The following is a 22,055-nucleotide window of genomic DNA, read 5'->3' on the forward strand; positions in this document are numbered from 1 at the left end:
GTAGATGAATGATATTTGACTGTATGGATAAACCACATTTTGTTTATCCATTTATCTGTTTATGGGTATTTTTACTTGTTTCTACTTTTTAGCTATTGTGAATAGAACTGCTGTGAACGTTTATGTATAAGAATACCTGCTTTCAATTATTTGGGTATATACCTAGGAATGGAATTGCTGGCACATATGGTAAATCTATGTTTAACTTACTGACAAACTGCAAAACTTTTCCAAAGGAGCTATTCTGTTTTACATTTCTACTAGCAATGTATGAGGGTTCCAACTTCTCCAAATCCACATCAACACTTGTTATTTTCCTTTTTAAAAAAATTATAGCCATCCCAATGGGTATGAAGTGGTATTTCATTGTAGTTTTGATTTGCATTTTTCTAATGACTAATATCATTGAATATCTTTTTATGTGCTTGTCCATTTGTGTCTTCTTTGGAGAAATATCTACTTAAGTCCTTTGCCTATTTTTTTAATTGGTCGTTCGTCTTTTTTATATTGTTGAGTTGTGAGTTCTCTAGATATTCTGGATACTGTACCTTTGTCAGATATATGATTTGCAATTATTTTATCCCATTCTGTGGGTTGTCTTTTTGCTTTCTCAGTATTGTCCTTTGAAGTACAAAAATTTTTAATTGTGATAAAGTCCAGTTCATCTGTTTCCTTTTGTTGTTTGTGTTTCTGGTATATTATTTAAGACTCCACTGCCAAGTACAACATTACAAAGATTTGCCTCTGTGTTTTCTTCTAAGAGTTTTTTATAGTTTTAGCTTTTTCATTTAGGTCTTTGATCCATTTTTTATTTTATTTTTATTTTTGTTTTTTTTGCGGTATGTGCGCCTCTCACTGTTGTGGCCTCTCCCGTTGTGGAGCACAGGCTCAGGACGCGCAGGCTCAGCGGCCATGGCTCACGGGCCCAGCCGCTCCGCGGCATGTGGGATCTTCCCAGACCGGGGCACAAACCCGTGTCCCCTGCATTGGCAGGCGGACTCTCAACCACTGTGCCACCAGGGAAGCCCCCTTTGATCCATTTTTAAAAAAAATATTTATTTATTTTGGTTGTGCCAGATCTTAGTAGTGGCAGGCGGGCTCCTTAGTTGCAGTTCCAGGGCTTGCCGGCTCCTTAGTTGTGGGATATGGGCTCCTTAGTTGCAGCAGGCAGGTTCCTTAGTTGTGGCATGCAAAGTCTTAGGACTCCTTAGTTGCAGCTCCAGGGTTCCTTAGTTGCAGCCCATGGGCTCCTTAGTTGGGGCATGCGGGTTTCTTAGTTGTGGCATGCGAACTCTCAGTCGCAGCATGCATATGGGATCTAGTTCCCTGACCAGGGATCAAACCTGGGCCCCCTGCATTGGGAGCGCGGAGTCTTATCCACTGCGCCACCAGGGAAGTCCCAGGTCTTTGATCCATTTTGAGTTAATTTTTGCATATGGTGTGAGGTAAGGACCCAGCTTCATTTTGTTTGGCCTGTGCATATCCAGTGATACCATTTATTGAAGAGACTATTGTTTCCTTTGTTGAATGGTCTTGGAACTCTTGTCAAAAATAACCTGACTGTATATGTGAGTGCTCATTTCTGAGTTCTCTATTCTGTTCCACTGATCTATATATCTATCTTTGATTTTCGTATGCTGCACCATCCATGCATTCCAGGAATAAATCCCACTTGGTCATGATGTATAATCTTGTTAATATGCTGCTGGATACAGTTTGTTAGCATTTGGTTGAGGATTTTTGCATCAGTGTTTATAAGGGATATTGGTCCATAGTTTTCTTTTCTTGTGATCTGTTTGTCTGGTTTTGGTATCAGGGTAAAGCTGGCCACACAGAATGAGTAAGAAAGTGTTTCCTCCTCTGCAATTTTTAGGAAGAGTTTGAGAAAGATTGCTGTTAATTTGTCTTTATCTATTTGGTAGAATTCACCAGTGAAGCCATCTGGTCTTGGAAACTAAGGCACAGAAAGGTTAAGTGACTTGCCTAAGGTCACACTGCTACTTAGTGACAGACCCAGGATTTGAACCCAGGCATTCTACCAATGCTTTTAACATTACATTAGCTGCTCCTTTCCTCTCTTGCTGATGTGGCCACAGTTACCAAGTGTTTCTGTTAAGATTCTTTGAAACAAGCAAAAGCAATTGACTCTGGAGAATTAGTAACTGGATGCCAGGCAACTCCCAGAACTCAGGAATCCTAAACAGCCAGGCCATGGGAAGGCAGGGGCCCAGTCAGCTCTGAGGGACTCAGCAGGGGAAAGTCCTATAACTTTTCTCTAGAACTTTGCCATTAAGTGGCTCTTCCCCAGCACCCTACAGCCTCCATGTCCAGCTATTCAGGTGTCAGTTTCCTGGGGGCAAGACCCTGTTGGGACAAGTGTCTGTGTTCTCTTGGCTCAGTGAGGGTGGTATTTTGGTTTATTGCTGTGTTACAAGCTACTCCAAAAGTAAGTACTTAGAACAGTATATTTTCTTATTATGTTTCATGATTCTGTGGGGCAGGAGTCAGGTGGGCGTAGTGGGAATGGCTTCCCTCTGCTTTGTGATATCTGGGATATTGGCTGGATTGGTTTGAATGTTTGGGGGTGGCCAAGGGTCTCTTTCTGTTCATGTAGCCTCTTCACATGACTAACTTGGGCTTCCCCATAGCAAGGCAGCCTCAGGTGGTCAGACTTGTTACATGGTGGCTTATGGCTCCATGAGGAAGCAAGGAGACTGCCACTCGCCCTACAGGCTGACCCTGGAATCAGTAGAGCATCATTCTGGCTCTACTCCATTGGTCAAACCAGTCTGTAGCCACCCCAAATTTAAGGGGAGGGGGCCTAGACCCTACTTGTCCATGAGAAGTGGCGTGAGACCAGGTCAGAGAATTCACAGCTGTCTTTTGTCCACCACGGGGAAGGAGAGTGTCAGTGTGGCGACCAGGTCTCACCGTGAGTAGGCAGCTTCTCCGGTTAGTATGTCCTATTCTACGGCCCCGGCCCCCTGGCCTGGCCTCTGGTCTCTGGCCACTCCTCTTCCTTTATCTTCCCTCCTGGTCTAGGCTGTGTGAGGAGTGGAGAGAGGGAGGCGTGGGGAGGGTGGAGAATGGCTCTGCGAGATGCTGTGAGGGCAGATTAGTGGCCCAAGCAGTTGTCCACGCCCGAATTCCCCAGTACCTGTGAATATGTACCTTACGTGGCGGAAGGCCTCTGCAGATGTGATGGGACCCCAAAGTGGGGGGATGATGCTGGTCCACCCGGTGTAACCACCGATCCTTAAAAGCAGAGAACTTTCTCTGGCTGAAGCAGAAAACATGTGGCAGAGAGGGAGGTGAGAGAGATTCCAAGTGACAAGGACTTGACCTGCCTTTGCTGGCTTTGAGGATGAAGGAGGTTGTGTGCATGGGGTGTAGGTGGCTCTAAAAGCTGAGGACGACCCCTGACTGACAGCAAGGAAATGGGGGCCTCAGTCCTACAGCCACACGGACCTGACTTCTGCCAACACCCTGAGCAACCTGAAAGCAGATTCTCCCCAGAGCCTCCGGGTGAGATCTTCCCCCACCCCCACCGGCACCTTGATTTTGGCCGTGAGACTCTAAGCAGAGAACCCAGCTTAGAGTCTCACGGCCGAGCTCACCCAGACTATAGAACCGTGAGCTAAAAAAAAAAATGGGGGTTCTGAGCCACTAAATTTGTGGTAATTGGCTATGGGAGCAATTAAAAACAAATACAGAAGCTGAGACCTGATCAAAAGCCAGGGTGAAAGTGAATCCTCCCCAGACCAAAGTGTCTGCTGATCCTGCCTGTGCTGATGCCGTGCACCTGCCACGGCCCCGCTGCCCGCCCTCGGGGACCGCAGAGAGAGGGTGCTCCTCAAGCACCTCCTGGGGACTGGGCGTGTCGGGCCCGGAGGTTCCTGCCCTGGAGAACCACTCGGGCAGGGAGGCCTCGCACAGATGGGCACCGGGAGTGAGGCCTGTGTCTCGGAGGCCGGGATTCCAGCACCCAGGTTGGGCCGGGGCCACTGTTTTCTCCAGAGGGTCCTGAGCTTTCTTTGTCTCTCATCCCCTTGAGCAGGGTCGCTTTCTACCTGCTTGGCCATCTCCCTTCCTGCCCCACAGGGAGCTTCCCTGGACAGCCCCAGCTCAGGGATGTAGGCCTGAGCGTCTCAGGTGGGCTCTGTCCACCTGACTTTGTCTCCCCACGGTGACCGATTGCCAAGGCTCGAGGAGCAAACAGTGTGTGTGGCCGGGGCCTGGCGTGCAGAGCTGATGACACTGTCCTAGGCGCCCCAAGCAGTCCAGAGCATCTCTCTGACCCAGGCAAAGGCCTGTGCTGGAGGGGTCACAGGTGGCCCGCGGGGCTGTGCCGCCTCTAGGGCTCTTGGGAGGAAGAGAGGCTGTGAGCATGTCTCTAGAAAGCACGTTTCAGACTGGAAAGCTGAGGGAGACTGGCGCCTCAGGTAGGGCCCCCAGGAGCCGCCCTGAGGCGAGAGTTCAAGTGCAGGCAGTTCACTGGGGAGGTGGTCCTGGAAGGTGCTGCGGGCTGCAGGGAGTGAGGCCGGGGAGCTCCCACTGTGGGTGCCCAGGGCTCAGACCGCGGGGAAACCCTGGAAGGCGATGGGGCCCGGGCGTCAGCATGAACCCCGAGGGGCTGCTTGAGGACTACTGGGTGGGGTGATTCCTCAACACTTCCGCCTGTGGCTCCAAATCAGGCCTCGGTGCCCACGTCACAGGTCTGAGGGCTGTGCTTGGCCATCAGCATGGCAGCTGGATGGTTGTTCCAGGCTCTTTCTCAGGGGCCAGTTGTACAATAGCCCACCTCAGCCGTGATCCCTCCGGGTCATCCCGGGTTGGGGCGTGGTGGGTGGAGGGTAGCCTGGGAAGGCCCTGGGGCAGGTGGGAGGGAGCGGGAGACTGGCAGAGTTGAGCTTCCAGTGGCTTAGCTCCAGTTACACCTGCTCCTCCCAGAGCTGGGAAGAGGCTGGCGCTTCTGCTTTGAGCACAAAGATCCCAAAGCAGGTGGAACTTCACTTTTTTGTGTTGACTCTCTTGCTCAAGGATGGACTTTATCCATCACACCCTTAGGCCTGGGGTGTGTGGCTGTCTGGGCTGTGAAGGTCGGAGTGGGGAGGAAACTGACCAGAAATACCTGCCTTTGACTCCGATAGCCAAGTGCAAGGTGGTTATCACCTTCAACCAAGGACTCCGGGGAGGGCGTGTGGTGGAGCTGAAGAAGATTGTGGACGAAGCCATAAAGCTCTGCCCAACCGTCCAGCATGTCCTCGTGGCTCACAGGACAGACAACAAGGTCCACATGGGGGATCTGGACATCCCCCTTGAGCAGGTGGGTTTATCTCCTTTTGTATAGTTTGAGGAGAAGAGGTTGTCATTGGATTAACTGAGTCTGAGTCTTGTCAGATTGTGGTTCTCAGTCTGGGTCCCCCAGAGGTGCCCAGAGTTCCCCTTTGCTATTTGATGGGCTTCCATCCGGGTAGGGAACATGGAACTCAAATTCCACAGACAGAGGGAAACATTTAACATAACAGAAATGACTGGATCCATCCTTTTATTTGGAATTAAACTGGGGCAGGCTAGAGAAGGTGAACTCTGAACCCTGTCTGCCGAGTCCTGAGGCCGAGGGGGAGAGGTGTTCTCGGGGATGCCGGGTGCAGGGGCGAGGTCACTGCCCTTGACGGGCTGTCTGGTCTTCTCCCTCACAGGAAATGGCCAAGGAGGAGCCAGTGTGCGCCCCAGAGAGCATGGGGAGTGAGGACACGCTCTTCCTGCTGTACACCTCGGGGAGCACTGGGACACCCAAGGGGCTTGTCCACACCCAGGCGGGCTACCTGCTGTACGCCGCTGTGACGCACCGGGTAGGGCGCTGCCCCGGGGGGCTCCAGGCGGGGGGCCAGAGCTCCTGCTAACGTCTTCTCCTCGCGTGTTCACGAGCAGGGCCGGGAGTCCTGGCATCAGCGTGGTGGAGGGGTGGGCTTGGGGAGCTGAGTTTCTGTCCTTGTCGGAAGGGCCTGGGTCCTTGGACCTATGTCTTCTGCTGGTCTTTAGCCCGTCACACGTGTGCCAAGCCCTCCCTAGGCCTGACGTGCTGGCTGGCACGGCTGCTTTCAGCTGCTGGGAGTCCAGTGCTCTGGCCTTCCTGTGCCCTTCTCCTATACAACAAGGTTGGTGTAGATATGAGTACATTATTGTTATTTGTTAAGACGCGTTCTTCTACTTAAGATATCTTTTTCATCTGATTTTGAAAGAAAGTAAAACATTTTCATGGGCCCCTAAAAGTGCTGTGGCCTCTAGGCTCTGCTTACTGGGGCCACATTTTAAAAGGAAAATTTTTAAAAAGACTTGATTTTATGAGGAGGCTTAAATTTAGTGTATGGAAATTGTATTACAGGGGACCATCCTTTAAGGATTATAAAGCAAATGATCTGCCACAGTTTTATTATAGTAAATGCATTTAAAAATCAGCACTCATTTAAACATGGGTGGGTGGGGGGATTTTGGTTAACATGCATCCCTGGTTGCCCTGGGGAATAGCTGACGCTTCCCAGGTGGGATGGGGTCTCAGGATATCGTCTGTGGACTAGACTCTCTCTCTGGCTAAAGGCAGAACTCAGCCCCAGGCAATGCCAGCAGCAGGGGAGCCGACTGGCCATGTGACCGGGAAGCCCAGGCGCATCTAGGCAGGGCTTGGACGCTGAGAGCACCTACAGTCTGGCTGGGGACCAGGGCCCTGCCCACTCAGTCACTATGGTGGGGGTGGGAGTGGGGTATGCTGATCGGTCGTATCAGCATATATCCCAGGCCTGGTCATCCGGAGGTGGACCTTACGGATGAGCACGGACGACGAGCGGGTCCTGGGAGGGCAAAGATGAGGCCTGGGAGTGGCAGCCACTTGCGGGCAGCACTGAAGATGCGGAAGTGAGGCAGAAAGATAGACGTGTCACAGAACCAGGCCGGGAAGACGAGGTATTATGCTTGACACAGTCCATGCTAAAGCCGCTGTCTTCTGGCTGCTGGGTGACCGTGAGCATCACAGAGCTGTTCTCGTCTGAAAGCCCCTTGCTCAGCTCTGGGTGGGCATGTTGCAAAGAATGACACGTTGTGTAGGTCAGAACACTTTGGAAAATGTAGCTACTGAGACCGAACACCAAGAAGGTCACAGAATGGGTCAACGTGTTTCCATCAATTTATAACAAAATTAGCATTAGGGGAGCTGTAAATGTGGTGAAAGAGTCTTCATTTTTTGTTTTCAAGCGTTACCAGGACACTGCCTACATGAGCAAAAGAAGTGGGGATGTGAGGACGGGACCATCTTTTGAATTTCTCTTCAATACAGTGAGGGCATTTTAAAGCATTAGGAATAGAAACTTTCAGCCTTCTGTACATAAGCGTGTGTCTATGAGTGTACGTCTGTGTGTGTGTGTGTGTGTGTGTGTGTGTGTGTGTCCGTCCGCGTACCCGCAGACGGTATTAGGACTGTTGGTTTCTTCAGGGAAAAGGACAGTTGACTCTGCAGGGACGGTGGGGACGTGGGCAGGTTTCAGGGTGAGCAGTGGGGTCAGGGTGCCCTTTGGAGAGTGGCTGGTCCCGGGCACCTGTTCTCCTTCCAAGAACAGCAGGTAGAGAGGTCGCCAGCCCCTTGAAAGATGTGGCACTGTGGGTCCTCATATTAAAAATCCTCTCAGTTCCGGAATGCTGTGGGCCTTGGGGTGTGGGAGTCCTGCTTCACCAGTGCAGTGGGAGTGGTTTCCTTGAAAGACCCCTCTGCCTTGGGTCACGGCTCCACAGGACCCTGGCAGACTCGAGACCACTGTGCTGTCTGGAAACTCCTGGGGGACCTCAGTGTGTGTCTGTGGCAGCAAGAGACTGGGCCTCTCGCCCAAAGGTTAAGAAAACATCTTTATTGCAAAATAGGACACAGATATAGAAAACCACCGAAATCAAATGTGTGGCTTAATGAATTATTGTTGGACAAACTCACTTCAGTCAAAAACTGGAACATCGCCAGCCTCACACAGAAGCCCCTTCATGGCCCATAGTGTCCCTGCCCTTTCTAGTTTTGTCACCCAAATGTGCATCCCTAGGTACTGTAGCTTACTCTTGCCCACTGACTGTTTTGGGTAAGCCTTTTAAGGCAAGTTTAACCAATGGGTTTTCCTCCATCCCTTCATTTCCTTGAATGTTGTCGGTTATAGCGCCCGGCTGTGTGCCTCTCTGTCCTCAGCATCTCCTGCAAAAGGGCAAGTGGACCCGCAGACAGGGTCAGGTTCAGGTTTGACTTTTTGGCAAGAATAAGGAGATGCCCGTGTCTCTCAGACTCTTAGAAGCTGATGATGCTTGGTGCGTTTCTTGGCCTTTTTGGCTTTTGTTTTTTGCAGTTTTAAAAGGATTTAAAAAACGATGGTGTTAAAAAACGATGGTGTAAAAAAACAAAAAAAACTATGGTGTAACTTAATGCAGAAAGGTGCCCTTATTTTAGACATAGGACTGGATGGAGTTTTACCTGTGGGTACACGTGTGGCCAGCTCCTTCAGGCCCTGACATCCGCCCGCTCCCCCAAAACCCCCATCCCCGCCCGCCTCAGGACTAGTACTAGGTGACCTCCAGCGTATGCATGGGCTTTGTGCTGGGGCTCAAAGAGTGTCCCCTCTAAAGTCTGGCTTCTTTTGCTGTCATCTGCGGGCCTGGCGCTGCTGTCACCAGTGATTCCCCTCTCATCACCGCTGTGGTGCTCTGCCCTCACTCCTGCTCTCGGGGGCCATGGGAGCAGCTGTGCCTCGGTGACAGAACACGCCCTGTGATGTGTGGGAACGGGTGACAGGCTCCTGACAGCCCCTCCTCCTGTTTCTGCAGTTTGTGTTTGACTACCGGCCAGGTGACGTCTTTGGCTGCGTGGCTGACATCGGCTGGATTACGGGACACAGCTATGTGGTGTACGGGCCTCTGTGCAATGGAGCGACCAGCGTCCTTTTTGAGAGCACCCCGGTTTACCCCGACGCTGGTGCGGACTGCAGCAGGGGCAGGAGGAAGGAGGAGAGGTTGGGGGTGCGGGCTGCGGGGTGGAGGCTTTGCTCGGGTCGGGCTCGTGGGTTCTTGTGACAAAGCTGCCGGGCGGCAGGGGCCGGGCCAGGTCTGCAGTGGGATCACACACGCAATGGGAGGGGCTCCAGTCGCTGGAGCCTTCGGGAGACCACCCACGCTAGTGTCCCCCTAACCTCTGCGGCCACCTGCCCGGATCCTGCCCTTCCTCGAGGCCGAGGCCAGTGGCCAGCCTCCCCGGGCGCCCTGCTGCCCGTGCCTTCAGGCCACTCGGGCCGAGCTTGTGGTGTGTGGCCTGGAGCCGCCACCATGGAGAGGGATCCCTTTGAGGACCCACGTCTTGCTCCCCTGGCATCTTCCTCCCTGTGGCACAGCGTCTTCAAGTGTTTGTTCAAATGTGACTGAAGGTTGGCGGCTCTGCGAGGCTCTTGCCCAGGCTCTTGCCCAGGCGGTCCACAGCGCTGACGGTTTGGTGCCTGGAACTTTGGTCCCCCGCTTCCAGGTCCTCTCCAGCCTCCTGCAGGGGCCAGATGTGCTCCTGGAGGGCGTGCAGGGGGCCCGGCTAGGGATGAGAGCCGAGTCTCAGGTGGCCTCAACCTCCTGTGTGCAGAGTGGTGGCGGCGAGCTGGGGGGTTGATGGGGCGCGTGCGTCCTGGGCGCCGCTGCTGCTCCAGGGGAAGCACGGGTCGCCACTAGAGACCATTTAAATGTGCCTGAATGCGGTTCTGCATTGGTGCTACTTCACGGTAATATCCCTTTGACCTGATTCCTCGCTGTGTCCCGTGGGTCAGGACATGGGCTGTCAGCGTGTGGGTCGGCACCCAGGGCCAGGCGGAGGCTGCAGCCTCTGACGCGGGGAGTGCAGGAGGCAGCCCCATGGGGAGCCCCTCCCGTCCCAGAGGTGGATGCAGAGTGCGTTTCGTGGACACCGTGGGTGTCTGCACACGTCCGGCGCCTGGTAACGTGGGCCGCCTCTAAGTAAGGCTCACGGAGGTGACGTGACCCGGGGCCTCTCGTAGGTCGGTACTGGGAGATGGTGCAGAGGTTGAAGATCAATCAGTTCTATGGAGCCCCGACGGCCTTCCGGCTGCTGCTGAAATTCGAGGATTCCTGGGTGAAGAAGTATGACCGCTCCTCCCTGCGGACCCTGGGCTCAGGTAAGCGGCTGCAGGATCCTCCCTGTGGGCCCCGGGCTCAGGTGAGCGGCTGCAGGCGGCATGTGTGTGCCAGAGCCAGAGCAGGTCTCTGGATGGCTTCATCACAAAGGCTGTGTCTGCGCTGAGTTCATATGATGCGGCTGCAGCCAGTAGAAAGCAGATGTCCCACGTGGAAGCCCCTTCTGGGAGCCCACAGCCGTTAAGGGTCTGGGGCTCAGCATTGTGATGTTGTCTGTGCTCCGTCTTCATTATGAAAACTCACCACCGTTGGAAGGTCAGGCCCGAGCCCTTTCCCTAGTGGCTGCCCAGGATCTCACCCCCTGCTGTTCCCAGCGCTGTCATCACTGCCATTCTGCCCTTGGGTGCGTGTTTCCAGGCAGGGAGGGAGTTGTGAGATCAAAGGTTATCTCTACTCGTCATCAGGATAGATGTCGCCAAGTCATGTGAGAACGTTTTGGAAAGGTGACCTGGGTTACCCTGAGTTGAGGTGGTCCTGGGAGGTGGAAGGCGCCAGGCCTGTTCTCCTGCAGGGGATTCGGTTACTAAGGAAGCAGGACGCAGGTGACAAGGCAGGTGCTCAGAGTGCTCTGCTGCGCGTCCCCTAGGCCAGGGGCAGGCTCCTATGGGCCTCACTCCCTAAGGGCTGTGACCAGAGCCACTCTCTGGTTGGACCAGGCAGGAGCGAGCGTGCAGGGACTCCCCCCAGGGAGTCCTCACCAGCTGGCTGGGCTCTGTGTCGCTTGGGGGCACCCCTGCTGCATAACGGGCTCCGACAGCAGAGCCCTGCGGGGGTTTCCTGAGACCAGGGTATTGTCGAGGAAAATAATCAGTAACCAATCTATAATAAGAATAGAAAAGAATTTTATTCAAACCAAGCTGAGGACTGTAAGCTCTAAGGGAAGTGCTCCAGAGAAGCATGGTTTTCAGCACTTTTATGTCTTATCAGGACAAAGAACGTCAAACCAGTCAGGGATAGTTCCTTCAAGGTTTCAAAAAAGCAGATCAGCACGTGCACAGAGAGTCAGTATAGCCTTGGCTCTGGGAAGGGAGTCTTATCATCAAAGGAGTCCCAGCATTGGCGTCCCAGGGAGGCATTTATCTCTATTTTCAGACATTCTTTACTTCTGGACAGCCTGCCCTTTTCTTTAATGATTAACGCAGATGTGCAGTGTATGTCTGACGGGCCACAGACAGGCTGTTCCAGTTAGCATAAGGTCTGAGTTAAAGGGTGTGTGAGCCAGAATGACTTTCCCGCACCTCCCTGTGTGGACGTGTTTCTTCCATCAGGATCAGTGAGCCGTGCTGGCAGGTGGGTGAACAGCACGGCGGCTCCTGCACCTGGGCCAATTCATGCCTTGGCCGGTGGTGGTCCCTCACGAATGTGCCATGATTCACTTCGCCATTTTCCTCTCCACGGACAGTTTTTAGCTCTTGGCCATGGGAACATCCCCGTCCGTGTCTGCTTCTGGGGGTGGGTGCCTGGAGCGACCTTCTCCAGTCACAGGACGAGTGTGTCTGGCTTTAGTGGGTTCCGTCACCAGCAGGCATCCAAAGCAGTTGCCACGGGCGTGTGCACTTCTAAACGGGAAGAGAAACACCCGAATCGCTCTGCAAACCGCACTCCAGCAGTGTGTGTGGTGCTGTTTCCTCCACACTCTTGCCAACTTCTTGGCTTTTGACCCTCTAATGGTGAAAATATCTCATTGTCATTTGTGTTCTTCCATAGCCATAAACTTGATGATCTCACTGCTTTTTCAAGTCACCTTTTGTGTCTTTTGGGAAAATTATAGAGCTGTTTTCGTCGTGAAATCAGCTCCTTTTGGTTTCAGCCTTTTGGAGGTCTCTTAACACCTTCTCTCTCTCGTGTGGTTGCAGTGGGAGAGCCGATCAACCACGAGGCCTGGGAGTGGCTGCACAGAGTGGTGGGGGACAGCCGGTGCACGCTGGTGGACACCTGGTGGCAGACAGGTGAGCACGTCCCCGGGGGAGGGGCAGGGAGCACGGAGCGTCAGCTCAACGTGCACCTGGCGTGTGGGGAGAGGCAGCTTGGGGCAGCAGCTGCCGCTCTGCAGCTGTGAGACATGGGTGTGAAGGCTTCCCTGAGCCTTGGTTTCCTCGTCTGAAAGATGGGGCCCGGGAGGGGGCAGAGGGGCGACATAGGGCCCTGCAAAGGTTCCCTTCCTTGGCGGCCCACCTCCTGAACCCGGTACAGCCCAGTGATGGGTCCTGCCGTTTAAGCGACCTTGAGTCTAGATTTGGATCTAGAGGGAAAGGTTCTGCACCACTGTGTTTTGACTTGCCCCCCTCCTCTGGGGTGTCTGACTTATGAGGATTTTGGCGGCAAGAGACCACCACTGACGTAATAAACATGGCTGAGGTCTCGTCCTTCAAGAAGCCAGAAAGTGAGACGTTCCCAGTGGCGTGGGCCTCATGGTTCAGGAAGGCCCCAGGTGTTCCCTACAGCAGAGTCTTGGGGGGGCCCTTCCCATGCAGGCTGATGGAGGCCGGAGCCAGAGAAATGCCTGGGGGCAGGACCCGTGGGCGTTCTTTCCCTCTGCCCTCCTTTCCGACGTCCCCGCGTCCCCACAACACGGGATGGGGGCCGTGGCTCCTGGGGCTGAACCTGGCCCCCGGCCCGCTCTCATTTCCACAGTGGAGGGGACCGGCACCCAAGCCTGGTTTCTCCTCAGAGGTCCTTTTGTCACTGGGGGCTGTTTTCTTGCCCCGGATGGGCAGGTCTACCCCCTCCCACTCTGGAGAGCAGCTGTGTGTGTGGACCCTGTGTCCATACGGTCTGGATACACGTGTCAGTAGCCCCAGGCCCACTGGTGTTTCTTTCTGTCCTCCCCGCAGAAACGGGGGGCATCTGCATCTCGCCGCGGCCCTCGGAGGAGGGGGCAGAAATCCTGCCCTGCATGGCAATGAGGCCCTTGTTTGGCATCGTCCCTGTTCTCATGGATGAGAAGGTGAGTCTCCCTGTCCACGTGCCCCGCCACCCCCTGGCCTCGGCTGCCCTCCCCCGTCGCGCGGCACCCACCGCAGGGTCTCCTCTCAGAGGAGAAAGCTCCGGGAGGCTCCCTCTGGGGCACTTGTCCTGTTCCTGTCTCAGGCCCGGCAGTTCGGAGAACGCGAGATGGTCACTCCTTCTGTCTCCCCATCTCCCGGGTCTGCAGGGAAATGTCCTGAAGGGTGGAGATGTGTCCGGGGCTCTGTGCCTGTCCCAGGCCTGGCCAGGCATGGCCCGGACCATCTTCGGAGATCACCAGCGATTCCTGGACGCCTACTTCAAGGCCTACCCGGGTGAGCCTTTCCTGCCGCCGCTGGACTCGGTCTCAGAACCGTTTCCGAGGGGCCAGGGGTTGCGTGAATGCTCCCTCCTTTCCTTACCTCTGAGCCAGGAGCGGTCCAGCTCGGGGTTCTCCCAGGGGCTCAGGCCATGGGCTCCCGGGAGAAGAGCAGGACGCCACCTTGGCGACAATCGTGGTGGCTCCAGGCCTCCCCCCCGGTCTCCATGTCGTTGTCTTCCCGGCTTGTGTCGTGTCGTTTGGTGGGAGTTCACGTACACGTGTGCCCCTGGGAACCGATGCTCTGCAGTCGCAAGCATGTCAGCAACACTTTTGGGGAAGCTCGAGTGGGCTCCTCGTATCTTCTGCTTCCAGACGTTCGCAGCCTCCTGCTGTCTGGCAGCCCCTCTGCCCTTTACTGGCACCAGCTTAGCAGCACCGGAGAGGTGTCTCCATGGGGGGTGGTGCGTCGGCAGGGGGGCTTCGGCGCTTCCTCCTGTCCAGGGAGTGTCCCTCATGGAAGGGTGGGAGCCCTGCTGGGTCCCAGTTCGGAGCTGGTGCTGAATCCCCCACTGTGGTGCAGGCTACTACTTCACAGGAGACGGGGCTTACCGAACTGAGGACGGCTACTACCAGATCACGGGGCGGATGGATGATGTCATCAACATCAGCGGCCACCGGCTGGGGACGGCGGAGATTGAGGACGCCATGGTGAGCTCAGCCGGCCTCTGTGCCCGCACCGCCACCGGCTGCCGCTGCCTGGGGTCTGGGGTGGTCGTCACTGGCTGAGTCGCTGCCTCACCTCTGCATTCTCTGTCACGCCCAGGCTGACCACCCTGCAGTGCCCGAGACCGCCGTCATCGGCTACCCGCACGACATCAAGGGAGAAGGTGCGTGTCCCCCGAGGACCCTCCTGGCCCTGGGGCCAGGGCTCCTGTATGAGAAGCAGACTCGGTGGGCGGGGGCCAGGGCTTTCTCGTGGGTCAGGCTGCTGGTTCACGTCTCTCTCAAGTGGAGATTTTGGGTGAGGAGGCTGAACAGGCACAAGTGTTAGAAAAAAGTCAGGACTCTGAAATGTCCTGGTTCTGCCGTCCTTTAAGGACACTCACCCACAAGCAGTCGTGACCTGTTTGGCCCAGCTGAGCTTGGGGAGCTTCCTCCCCGTCCACAGGGCCCTTGTGGCCCTGTCAGGGACAGCGTGTGCAAATGCCCTGTGCTGCCCACACGTCCCTCACACGTGCTCCGTCACAGCACCCCGTGCCTTGCAGCGGCTCCTTGACTGGCCTGAGACTCTTTGGAGGAGTCTGACCTGTGGTTCCCCCTGCACAGCGATGGGCCAGGGGAGCACAGAGCCAGTGATTGGACCGGTCCTTACTGGGGACACACTTTGTTCCAAAGTCCGTCAGTTCCTAAGGGGTGGGTCTGGGAAGGGGCCGGGTCACCTGAGTGTTGTAATGCCAGGCATGTAGCAGTCACACTGGCCTGGCCTGGCCGGGCGTGACCCAGACACTCCCTGACCTTATGCTGCACTGCTGGGCACACTGACGTCTACTGCCTGGCTGAGTGGCCGGGGCACTCTCCCTCCTGCTGTCAGGATGCACCATGACCCAGTGTCACCTGCCTCCCAGCCACGTCTGTGTGCTCTTCTTCTGTTACATACTGTCCCTAAGCCAACCTGTTGGAAAATTGAACACTCATTTAAGTGTTTTAAACAAGCGTTTTCAGTTGCCACAGAAGGATGTGCCCGTGAGGATGTCGCCCATGATAACAGGGGCGGGGATGTGGGGGGCTGTTGGGGGTCGAGGGGATGAGACAGGACGGGCCCTCGAGTGTGCGTCTCAGGGGCCTCGGCCCACATCACGCTCCCACCAGCAGCCCTTCCCTGCATCCTAAGCGACTCCGGCGTTGCCTGCCAGGCTTTGGGGGAGAATTTGTGTATTGGGTGTGATGAGGATGTGCGTTTTCCTGATTTCTAACAAATCTGAGCATTTGTCCACTTGTAAAACATGAACAACAGCAAAAGCTGTGGGTGTGTATTTGTCCCCACTCTCTCTGCACTCGATCTGACAGAGGGGAGCCCCCAGGTCTCGTGTGATTAGGACGCAGACCTGGAGAGCGACCTAAGTCCCTGCCCCGGGGGCTCATGTGCTGGAGGGGCTGGGGGAGAGGGGAGAGGCAGACAGACAGGACCAGTGGGGGTTAGGTGGTGCGCAGGGAGTGTAGATCAGGATGGGGTGGGCTCGGTGCAGGGACGGACAGGCCAGTGGGCAAGAAGGAGACTGTGGAGAGAGCTTTGGCTTGGAGGCAGGACAGTGCGGGTCAGGGGGAAAGGACAGACCGTCCTAAGTGGCGCTGGGACAGCGATTGCTCACGTGGAGAGAAATGGAGTTGGAGTTGGGTCCGTGTGCGAGATCATCCCCGGTGGGTTAAGGAGAAACGTGCTGGACACCCGTGGGAGCCATTCTGATCCTCACTGGAGTACTGAAAACAAAACCTGGTGTTTGTGCTAAAATACTGGTTGACCAGCGCAGCCCAACAGAACTTCCTGCCTCGACAGAGCCATTCTTTGTCTGTGCTGTCCACACGGTGGGCCCCGGCTACGCGTGGCTCACGTGACTGGGGAGCTGCATTTTACATTTAACTTACCTTTAAATAGCCACGTGGCTGGTGCCCACAGGCTGGACACGTGCCCAGAGACTAGTGCCTGGGCGGTGTTTCCACACCTGTCACACGGGGTGGAGAGTGAATCTTCTACAGCCCACGTCACGGCTGTGTCACGGGTGTGCAGACAGACGTGAGTCACGGCTCCAGGGTCTCTCCAAACATGCCCGCCACCTGGGGCGCTCAGAGGAGCCAATGGAGTCACTTCCACCTTGAATGAAAATGGAAATGCACCTTTGGGGTTGCAGCTAAAGAGACCAGCTGCCACAGGGTCACCAGCGTATGATTTAAAGCCCCTTCGGATTTATGGCGATTTGTGTGAAACATGCTGCCCCGGGAGGTGGGTCGTGGTCTGATGCGCCTGAACCTCTGGTCTCCTTCCAGCTGCGTTTGCCTTCATCGTGTTGAAAGATGACGCAGGTGACGCAGACGTGGTGGTGAAGGAGCTCCGGTCGGTGGTGGCCTCCAAGATCGCCAAGTATGCGGTGCCCGACCAGGTCCTGGTGAGTGGACGCGCCTCAGGGGCCACAGCACTGCTCCTCCTCGCTTCCCACCATTGACGGGGGACGGTGGCAGGAGGTGGGCAAGGGCGGTGGGCTGCTGCGTCCTCGGACGGAGGGAGACACAGCCACCTGTGCAGGGGCCGGGCTGGGCCGTGGAGCATCGTGGATTGTAAACAGAGGCCTGGAGTGGGACCAGAGGTCCCCGGGACGGTGAGGAGACACCACCAGACCCTGTCTGGGAGCCTATGTTGGGGTCAGTTTCAAGGAGGAACTGGGCCACCTTCTAAGCCCTGCTGGCTTTTCACTCCTTCCTTGGCTGGAAGCTGGGCCTCGGTGGCAGGAGGGCCCAGCTTCACTCGGTGCCGTACAAAGTCAGACTGTCGGTCCGGTGACCAGAGCTTCACCTGAACTCCCCGTAAGTTAACTGGACTCTTTCAAAAGACAGGCCACTGTTACAGGTCCCAAACGCATCCCTTAACATATCGCCTTGACGTTGGATGCCCGTAGTTGGAAAATGTCAAAGGCTAAGTTTCAAACACTAAGCAAGACATTTTCCTCTTGAGCACCCCTTGCTTCTTATGTTAGAAAAAGCCAATTACGGCCCCGGCTGGGGGAGGAGACAAGGCGCCCCGAGAATGCCTGGTTCTGCTGCCACCTGGGAACCCCCCAGTGTAGCGGGCAGGAGAAACGCATGTCGGCAGTGAGGTCCACCTGGGTAGGGGAGAGCCTCCCGGTGGAGGCTCAGCTAAACCCCTGACCACAGCTGATTTCAGCTTTAGGTCCAGATGGAGGAGGATAAAACCAGAGGCCACGGCCCTGCTCTTCTCTGGGATGGGCTGTACATCACCCATTCCTGTTGGGTCCCCAGGGAGGGGCGTCCTCCCTTGAGTAGTACCCTCCTCATCTCAACGCCATCGGACATGGGCTGGGAGTCTGGGCACCACCCGAAGTATAATGCTGCGCCTTCCCTGCCAGGTAGTGAAGCGTCTTCCAAAAACTCGGTCTGGAAAAGTCATGCGGAGGCTCCTGAGGAAGATCGTCACAGGCGGAGCTCAGGACCTGGGGGACATCACCACAATGGAGGACCCCACTGTCATCACGGAGATACTGAGTGCCTACCAGGAGTACAAAGACAAGTGGGGGGCCGCCCAGTGACGATGGCTCTGCCGAGACCCCAAGCCAGGCCCCAAACTTACGCTCCTAGAACACAGCTCCCGAGTCGGCTTGTTCCTAGACGCCCCAGCGGAACCCACGCTACCCTCCACGCGAAGCCCCAAGTCCCTGCCTTCCCTCTACGTGGGGACCCATGACAGGTCCTCACACAGGGTGAGCTTTCTCCCACTTGCCCTGAATTTGGTTTCCCGGTGAAAAGTCCATCACCTCCATTCCCGTGCCTTCCCGACAGCACAGGAAGGTGGAGCCCCTGTGCCTGCTCAGGTGACTGGCAACTACAAGCAGTCATGTTTTCTCCAGGTGTTTCTAGAAACGCAAGGTGGAAATTTTATTTTTATACTTTTATATTTTAGAAGAAAAATGGTGCAAACAGATACGTGCAATGTGTGGTTTACTTGTACACACTCTTCTTAACACTTATGAAAAGCTCCTTCTTTGCTTCCGCTCTTGGGGAAATGTGGAGGGTTGGAGGGTGCACTTTTGGGTACCATTTGGCCTACTTGAAATCCGAATTGGAAATGTTTGTGCCTCTGTCTGAACACAGCCATCTTGAAATCTCTCAAGCCCACAGCATCTGTTTTTGGTGTATGTTTCCACTTCTCTTGGTTTGTGTGTGATGAAACCTAACTGCTAAAAGCACCTGTGGGGATGGGCTCCCTTTTCAGCTCTGAAGGGCTCCGGTCACATGTGGTTTCTGCAGCTTGCGGTCTGGAAACATTCCCCTCCCCCCGGCCTTGGACACTCAGCAGCCAGTTGGCGCGCTCCATGCCTAGGGCTGTTCAGGGAAGCCAGGGACTCAGTAATGCAGCCGGAACTGGGTCCCTGAAAACTGCCCTACCTCCCTACTCTGAGCCATGTCTTTCCCTTTTCCAATGTGCCTTCGGTTCTCTGGACTTAGCAAGACAACGTCGACCATTAGGTTGCAAAGTGCCTATTGATAGCCAAGCACGAGAGGGACCACTTGTGGAGTGCTGGGCGGGTGGCCTGCTGAGCTGGGTCCTGGAGGACAGGGAGGGCTGCCTCAACCTGCACCCCACAGAGGGCGGTACCCTGCAGCTGTGCAGGTGTTCACGGGGACCTGGAGTGCTCAACACCCGCCATACGTGGCTGTGCTGGCCTCTCGGTGACAAGGTGAGGACGGGTGGTCTCGGCTGTAGCACAGATTGGCAGCTCTCACCACCTGTACCGGCAGCAGTTTGCTGGACTTGGCAGATTATGGTTAGGGCGCTACTTATGAAATGACAGCTATAAGCTGGGACAGCGACCAGTGCTTCAAAATGATCTGCAGGGCTGTTCAAATAAAGCTTTATTTTGTTCATTCTCTTCTTTTTTGTGGTGATGTTTTTTGATCAAATAACACTATTCTTTGTTGTTGAATATAATCCTTGGCACAAAACTGGAAGAGACCTATTCACTCAAAAGAGAACACTTAAAAAATTCACTCTTACGGGGAGGAAATACACAACAAGCGCTCACCTATCTTAAACTGTTATTGGGTAAACTTAACCTGTCTCTAGACCACTGTGCTGGCCAATCACTAATCACAGGTGGCTAGTTAGATATAAGTAAAAAAAACAATAAAATAAAATACTTAGTCCCTTGGTGGCAGTGGCCATAGTTAAATACTCAGGTGCCACATGGCCAGGAGCTACTACGCTGGACGACACGAGACCCCCTCGTCACGTGGAGCCCTGACCGTGGGTGCTGGCCTAGAGCACAGAGAACGAGGATGCAAAACCACACCCAGCAAGCGCCGCCCATGCAGACCCACAGGTGAGCAGCTCAGCCTGCCTGCGACCCACCCCCTGCCCAGGGGTGGGCAGGGTTTCTGTGTCCTTCAGTGGATGAGATGCAGGCTTTAGAGAAAAACGCACTGAACTGGTGCCCTGAGAGGTGGGACAAGAAATGTTCCTCCAGAGCAGGAGCTGGGCTGTCCCAGGGAGAGCGTCCATGCCGAGCCCCAGGTGTGGGGAGGGAGGCTGTGGAGGATGCTGAGTTTACAAAGGCGGCTCACCGGGGAACAACCCAGATCTGCACCTCTGGATGCCTGGGAAGTCACAGCAGGACTTTCCTCTTATCAGAATAGTCTGGCCCGGGGCAGGGCAGCAGGAGAGGGTTATAGAAGCTTTTAACAAGTCCAGTTGTGCAGCACCCCCCCCCCCCCCCCCGCCCTTCTGGTGAAGCCACCCTGGTTTCGTCTCCTGGCTGCTGGGGGCTTGTGAAGGTCATTCCCAGCATCACAGTCCCTGGCCATGTGATGCATCAGGCCACTGAGAGAGGACAGGACACGGAGGTGAGCCTCGAGCAGGGCCTGCCTGGGGCCCAGCCGGGGGATGTGCAGGGACATTTGAGCTGCCCCTGCCCATCCCGGCCCCAGGCTTCACTTCCTGCTTCGGATCTTCTGTCAAGGCTGAAATGTCCTGACAAAGACCCAACTCGGAGTGGCCAAGATGCAGAATGCAGAGCAGAGACGGATGTCGGATGGTGTGGAAGCAGCGAAGGGACCAGGCAGAACTCAGAGACCGTCGTGATGTGACCGCACATTTATCTAAGGGTAAATCTCGAGGTGATTCAGGCAAATGCCGGTCCCGGCTCACCCACAGCTGCTGAACTTGTAGTGCAGGAAAGGTAGTGTGAATTCTCACCCCACTGCCTCGGCCTGACTCGAGTGAAATTAACTCGAGTCCTCGCAGACTGACCTGCCCCCACCTCCAGCCCTCACAATACCCAATGTCGGAACAGAAATGCTTCTGCTGCTGAGCACAGTGGGCAAGGAGCACTGCCAGGTGCCCCACTCCTCAGCCCACTTCATCCCCATGGCGCCTCCTGAGCAGACACTTGTCCCCACTTGGTAGAGGAGGCGGGAAGGTGGCGGAGCTGGGTTTGGATGGAGCTGACTCCATCTTTGACCCCCATGCTCAGATCCCCTCCTGGAAGAGCTTAGGGGAACATCTACATTTTATTTTATAATTTTTAAGGCATCTTACTGTTGGCCTCTGTATTGGTATCTGGGCCGGGGACAGCAGCACCCAGGTGCAGGCCCAGAGAAAGCCTTCCCAGAGGCAGTGACTCTGGGGGGGTAGGAGGCAAGGTGGTGACCTCCAATCTGAGTTAGAGGCTTTTCCTTCATCATTGGGAACTTCTGCTGTGTCACACGGTGAAACCAAGCAAACAGATCCTTTCTGGTCTGTGAAAACCATTTGTCTTTGGTTCCACAGTATTATTTTTCAATGACTTGTTTTTATTTATCCTGCCTGGGCTCCATAGGGCTTCTTGGGTCTGTGGCTTGATGTCCACCTGAATCAATTTTGGAAATATCTCCATCATTCATTATATCTTTAAATATAGTTTTTGTCATTCTCGCTTCTTTTCTGAGGACGCAGACATCCCACATGTTGGAACTTCTCATGTTCTAGTCGCTCTTCCTGCCTTGGTCTCCATTGCCCTGAAAGCAGAGCCTGAGATAAAGGCTTGTATGCAGCCTTCCCTGTTCTTACTTAGGAATGTGATTCCAGGAACAAGTTTGAGGGATGGGTGTGAAACAGGGAAGGAGGGTAACTAACACCATGGCAACCGCTGCTGACCTGGCAGGACTCACAAGGAATCCTATACATGTGTCTCGGAACTGGCTGGCCTCTCAACTTCCTCCTCTGGACCTGCGAATGCACTCGGGGGGAAAAGTGGCTCCCGACCCTGGGCTCATCTTCCTGGGCCTCTCTCTGTCCTTTCTGTTACCTGATAACCATGCTGGGCTTGCCCGTGTCTTCACGCAGATGTTTCAAATATTTCGTTCATCATTGTCCTCACTGCCAGCGTGAGTCTCAGTTATCTAATCTGCCATCACACGAACAGAAAGTCATGCATAATGTTCCTTAAATGTGAAAGGTTCTGAATTCCAACATCCACTTCACCCAAGCATTTCCCGTAAGTTACTGAGGCCCTTTACATATTACTTTGTACTTGTTTGTTCCCTCCCAATATAATGCAGGTATCTCTCCATCTTATTCCTTGTATTGATTGCACATGGCAAACCACTGAATTTGAGCATTTATTTAACCATTATTAATGGACACCTGAGGTGATTCCAATTTGTCTACATTAGAAACAAGACTGAAATGGACATCCATGCCCGTCTTTGCACCATGGGATCAAAAGGAATGCTCGACCCCTGCAATGGCCTGAATGTTGCCCCCCTCCCCTCCTATTCACATGTTGAAATCCTATCCTTCAAGGTGATGGTG

At 54.7% G+C, this 22,055-nt stretch overlaps 1 protein-coding gene across 2 annotated transcripts in view; it reads left to right on the forward strand.

Moving 5' to 3' along the window:
- Window positions 1-19,129, forward strand: part of ACSS1 (acyl-CoA synthetase short chain family member 1) — a 42,759-nt gene extending 23,630 nt beyond the window's left edge. Inside the window, exons 4-14 of one of the 2 annotated variants that reach the window (XM_060031272.1) lie at window positions 5,151-5,326; window positions 5,703-5,855; window positions 8,851-8,998; window positions 10,056-10,193; window positions 12,069-12,161; window positions 13,047-13,159; window positions 13,367-13,493; window positions 14,061-14,188; window positions 14,304-14,367; window positions 16,523-16,641; window positions 17,617-19,129. In XM_060031272.1, coding sequence (XP_059887255.1) covers window positions 5,151-5,326; window positions 5,703-5,855; window positions 8,851-8,998; window positions 10,056-10,193; window positions 12,069-12,161; window positions 13,047-13,159; window positions 13,367-13,493; window positions 14,061-14,188; window positions 14,304-14,367; window positions 16,523-16,641; window positions 17,617-17,796 — 1,439 coding nt within the window. In that variant the 3' untranslated portion in view covers window positions 17,797-19,129. The remainder of the gene's footprint in view (window positions 1-5,150; window positions 5,327-5,702; window positions 5,856-8,850; window positions 8,999-10,055; window positions 10,194-12,068; window positions 12,162-13,046; window positions 13,160-13,366; window positions 13,494-14,060; window positions 14,189-14,303; window positions 14,368-16,522; window positions 16,642-17,616) is intronic. The other variant, XM_060031274.1, reaches the window with a different exon arrangement.
- Window positions 19,130-22,055: the final 2,926 nt, after the last annotated feature.

This window comes from Delphinus delphis, chromosome 15, assembly GCF_949987515.2.
Source record: "Delphinus delphis chromosome 15, mDelDel1.2, whole genome shotgun sequence".
In the NCBI taxonomy this organism is placed as follows: domain Eukaryota; kingdom Metazoa; phylum Chordata; class Mammalia; order Artiodactyla; family Delphinidae; genus Delphinus; species Delphinus delphis.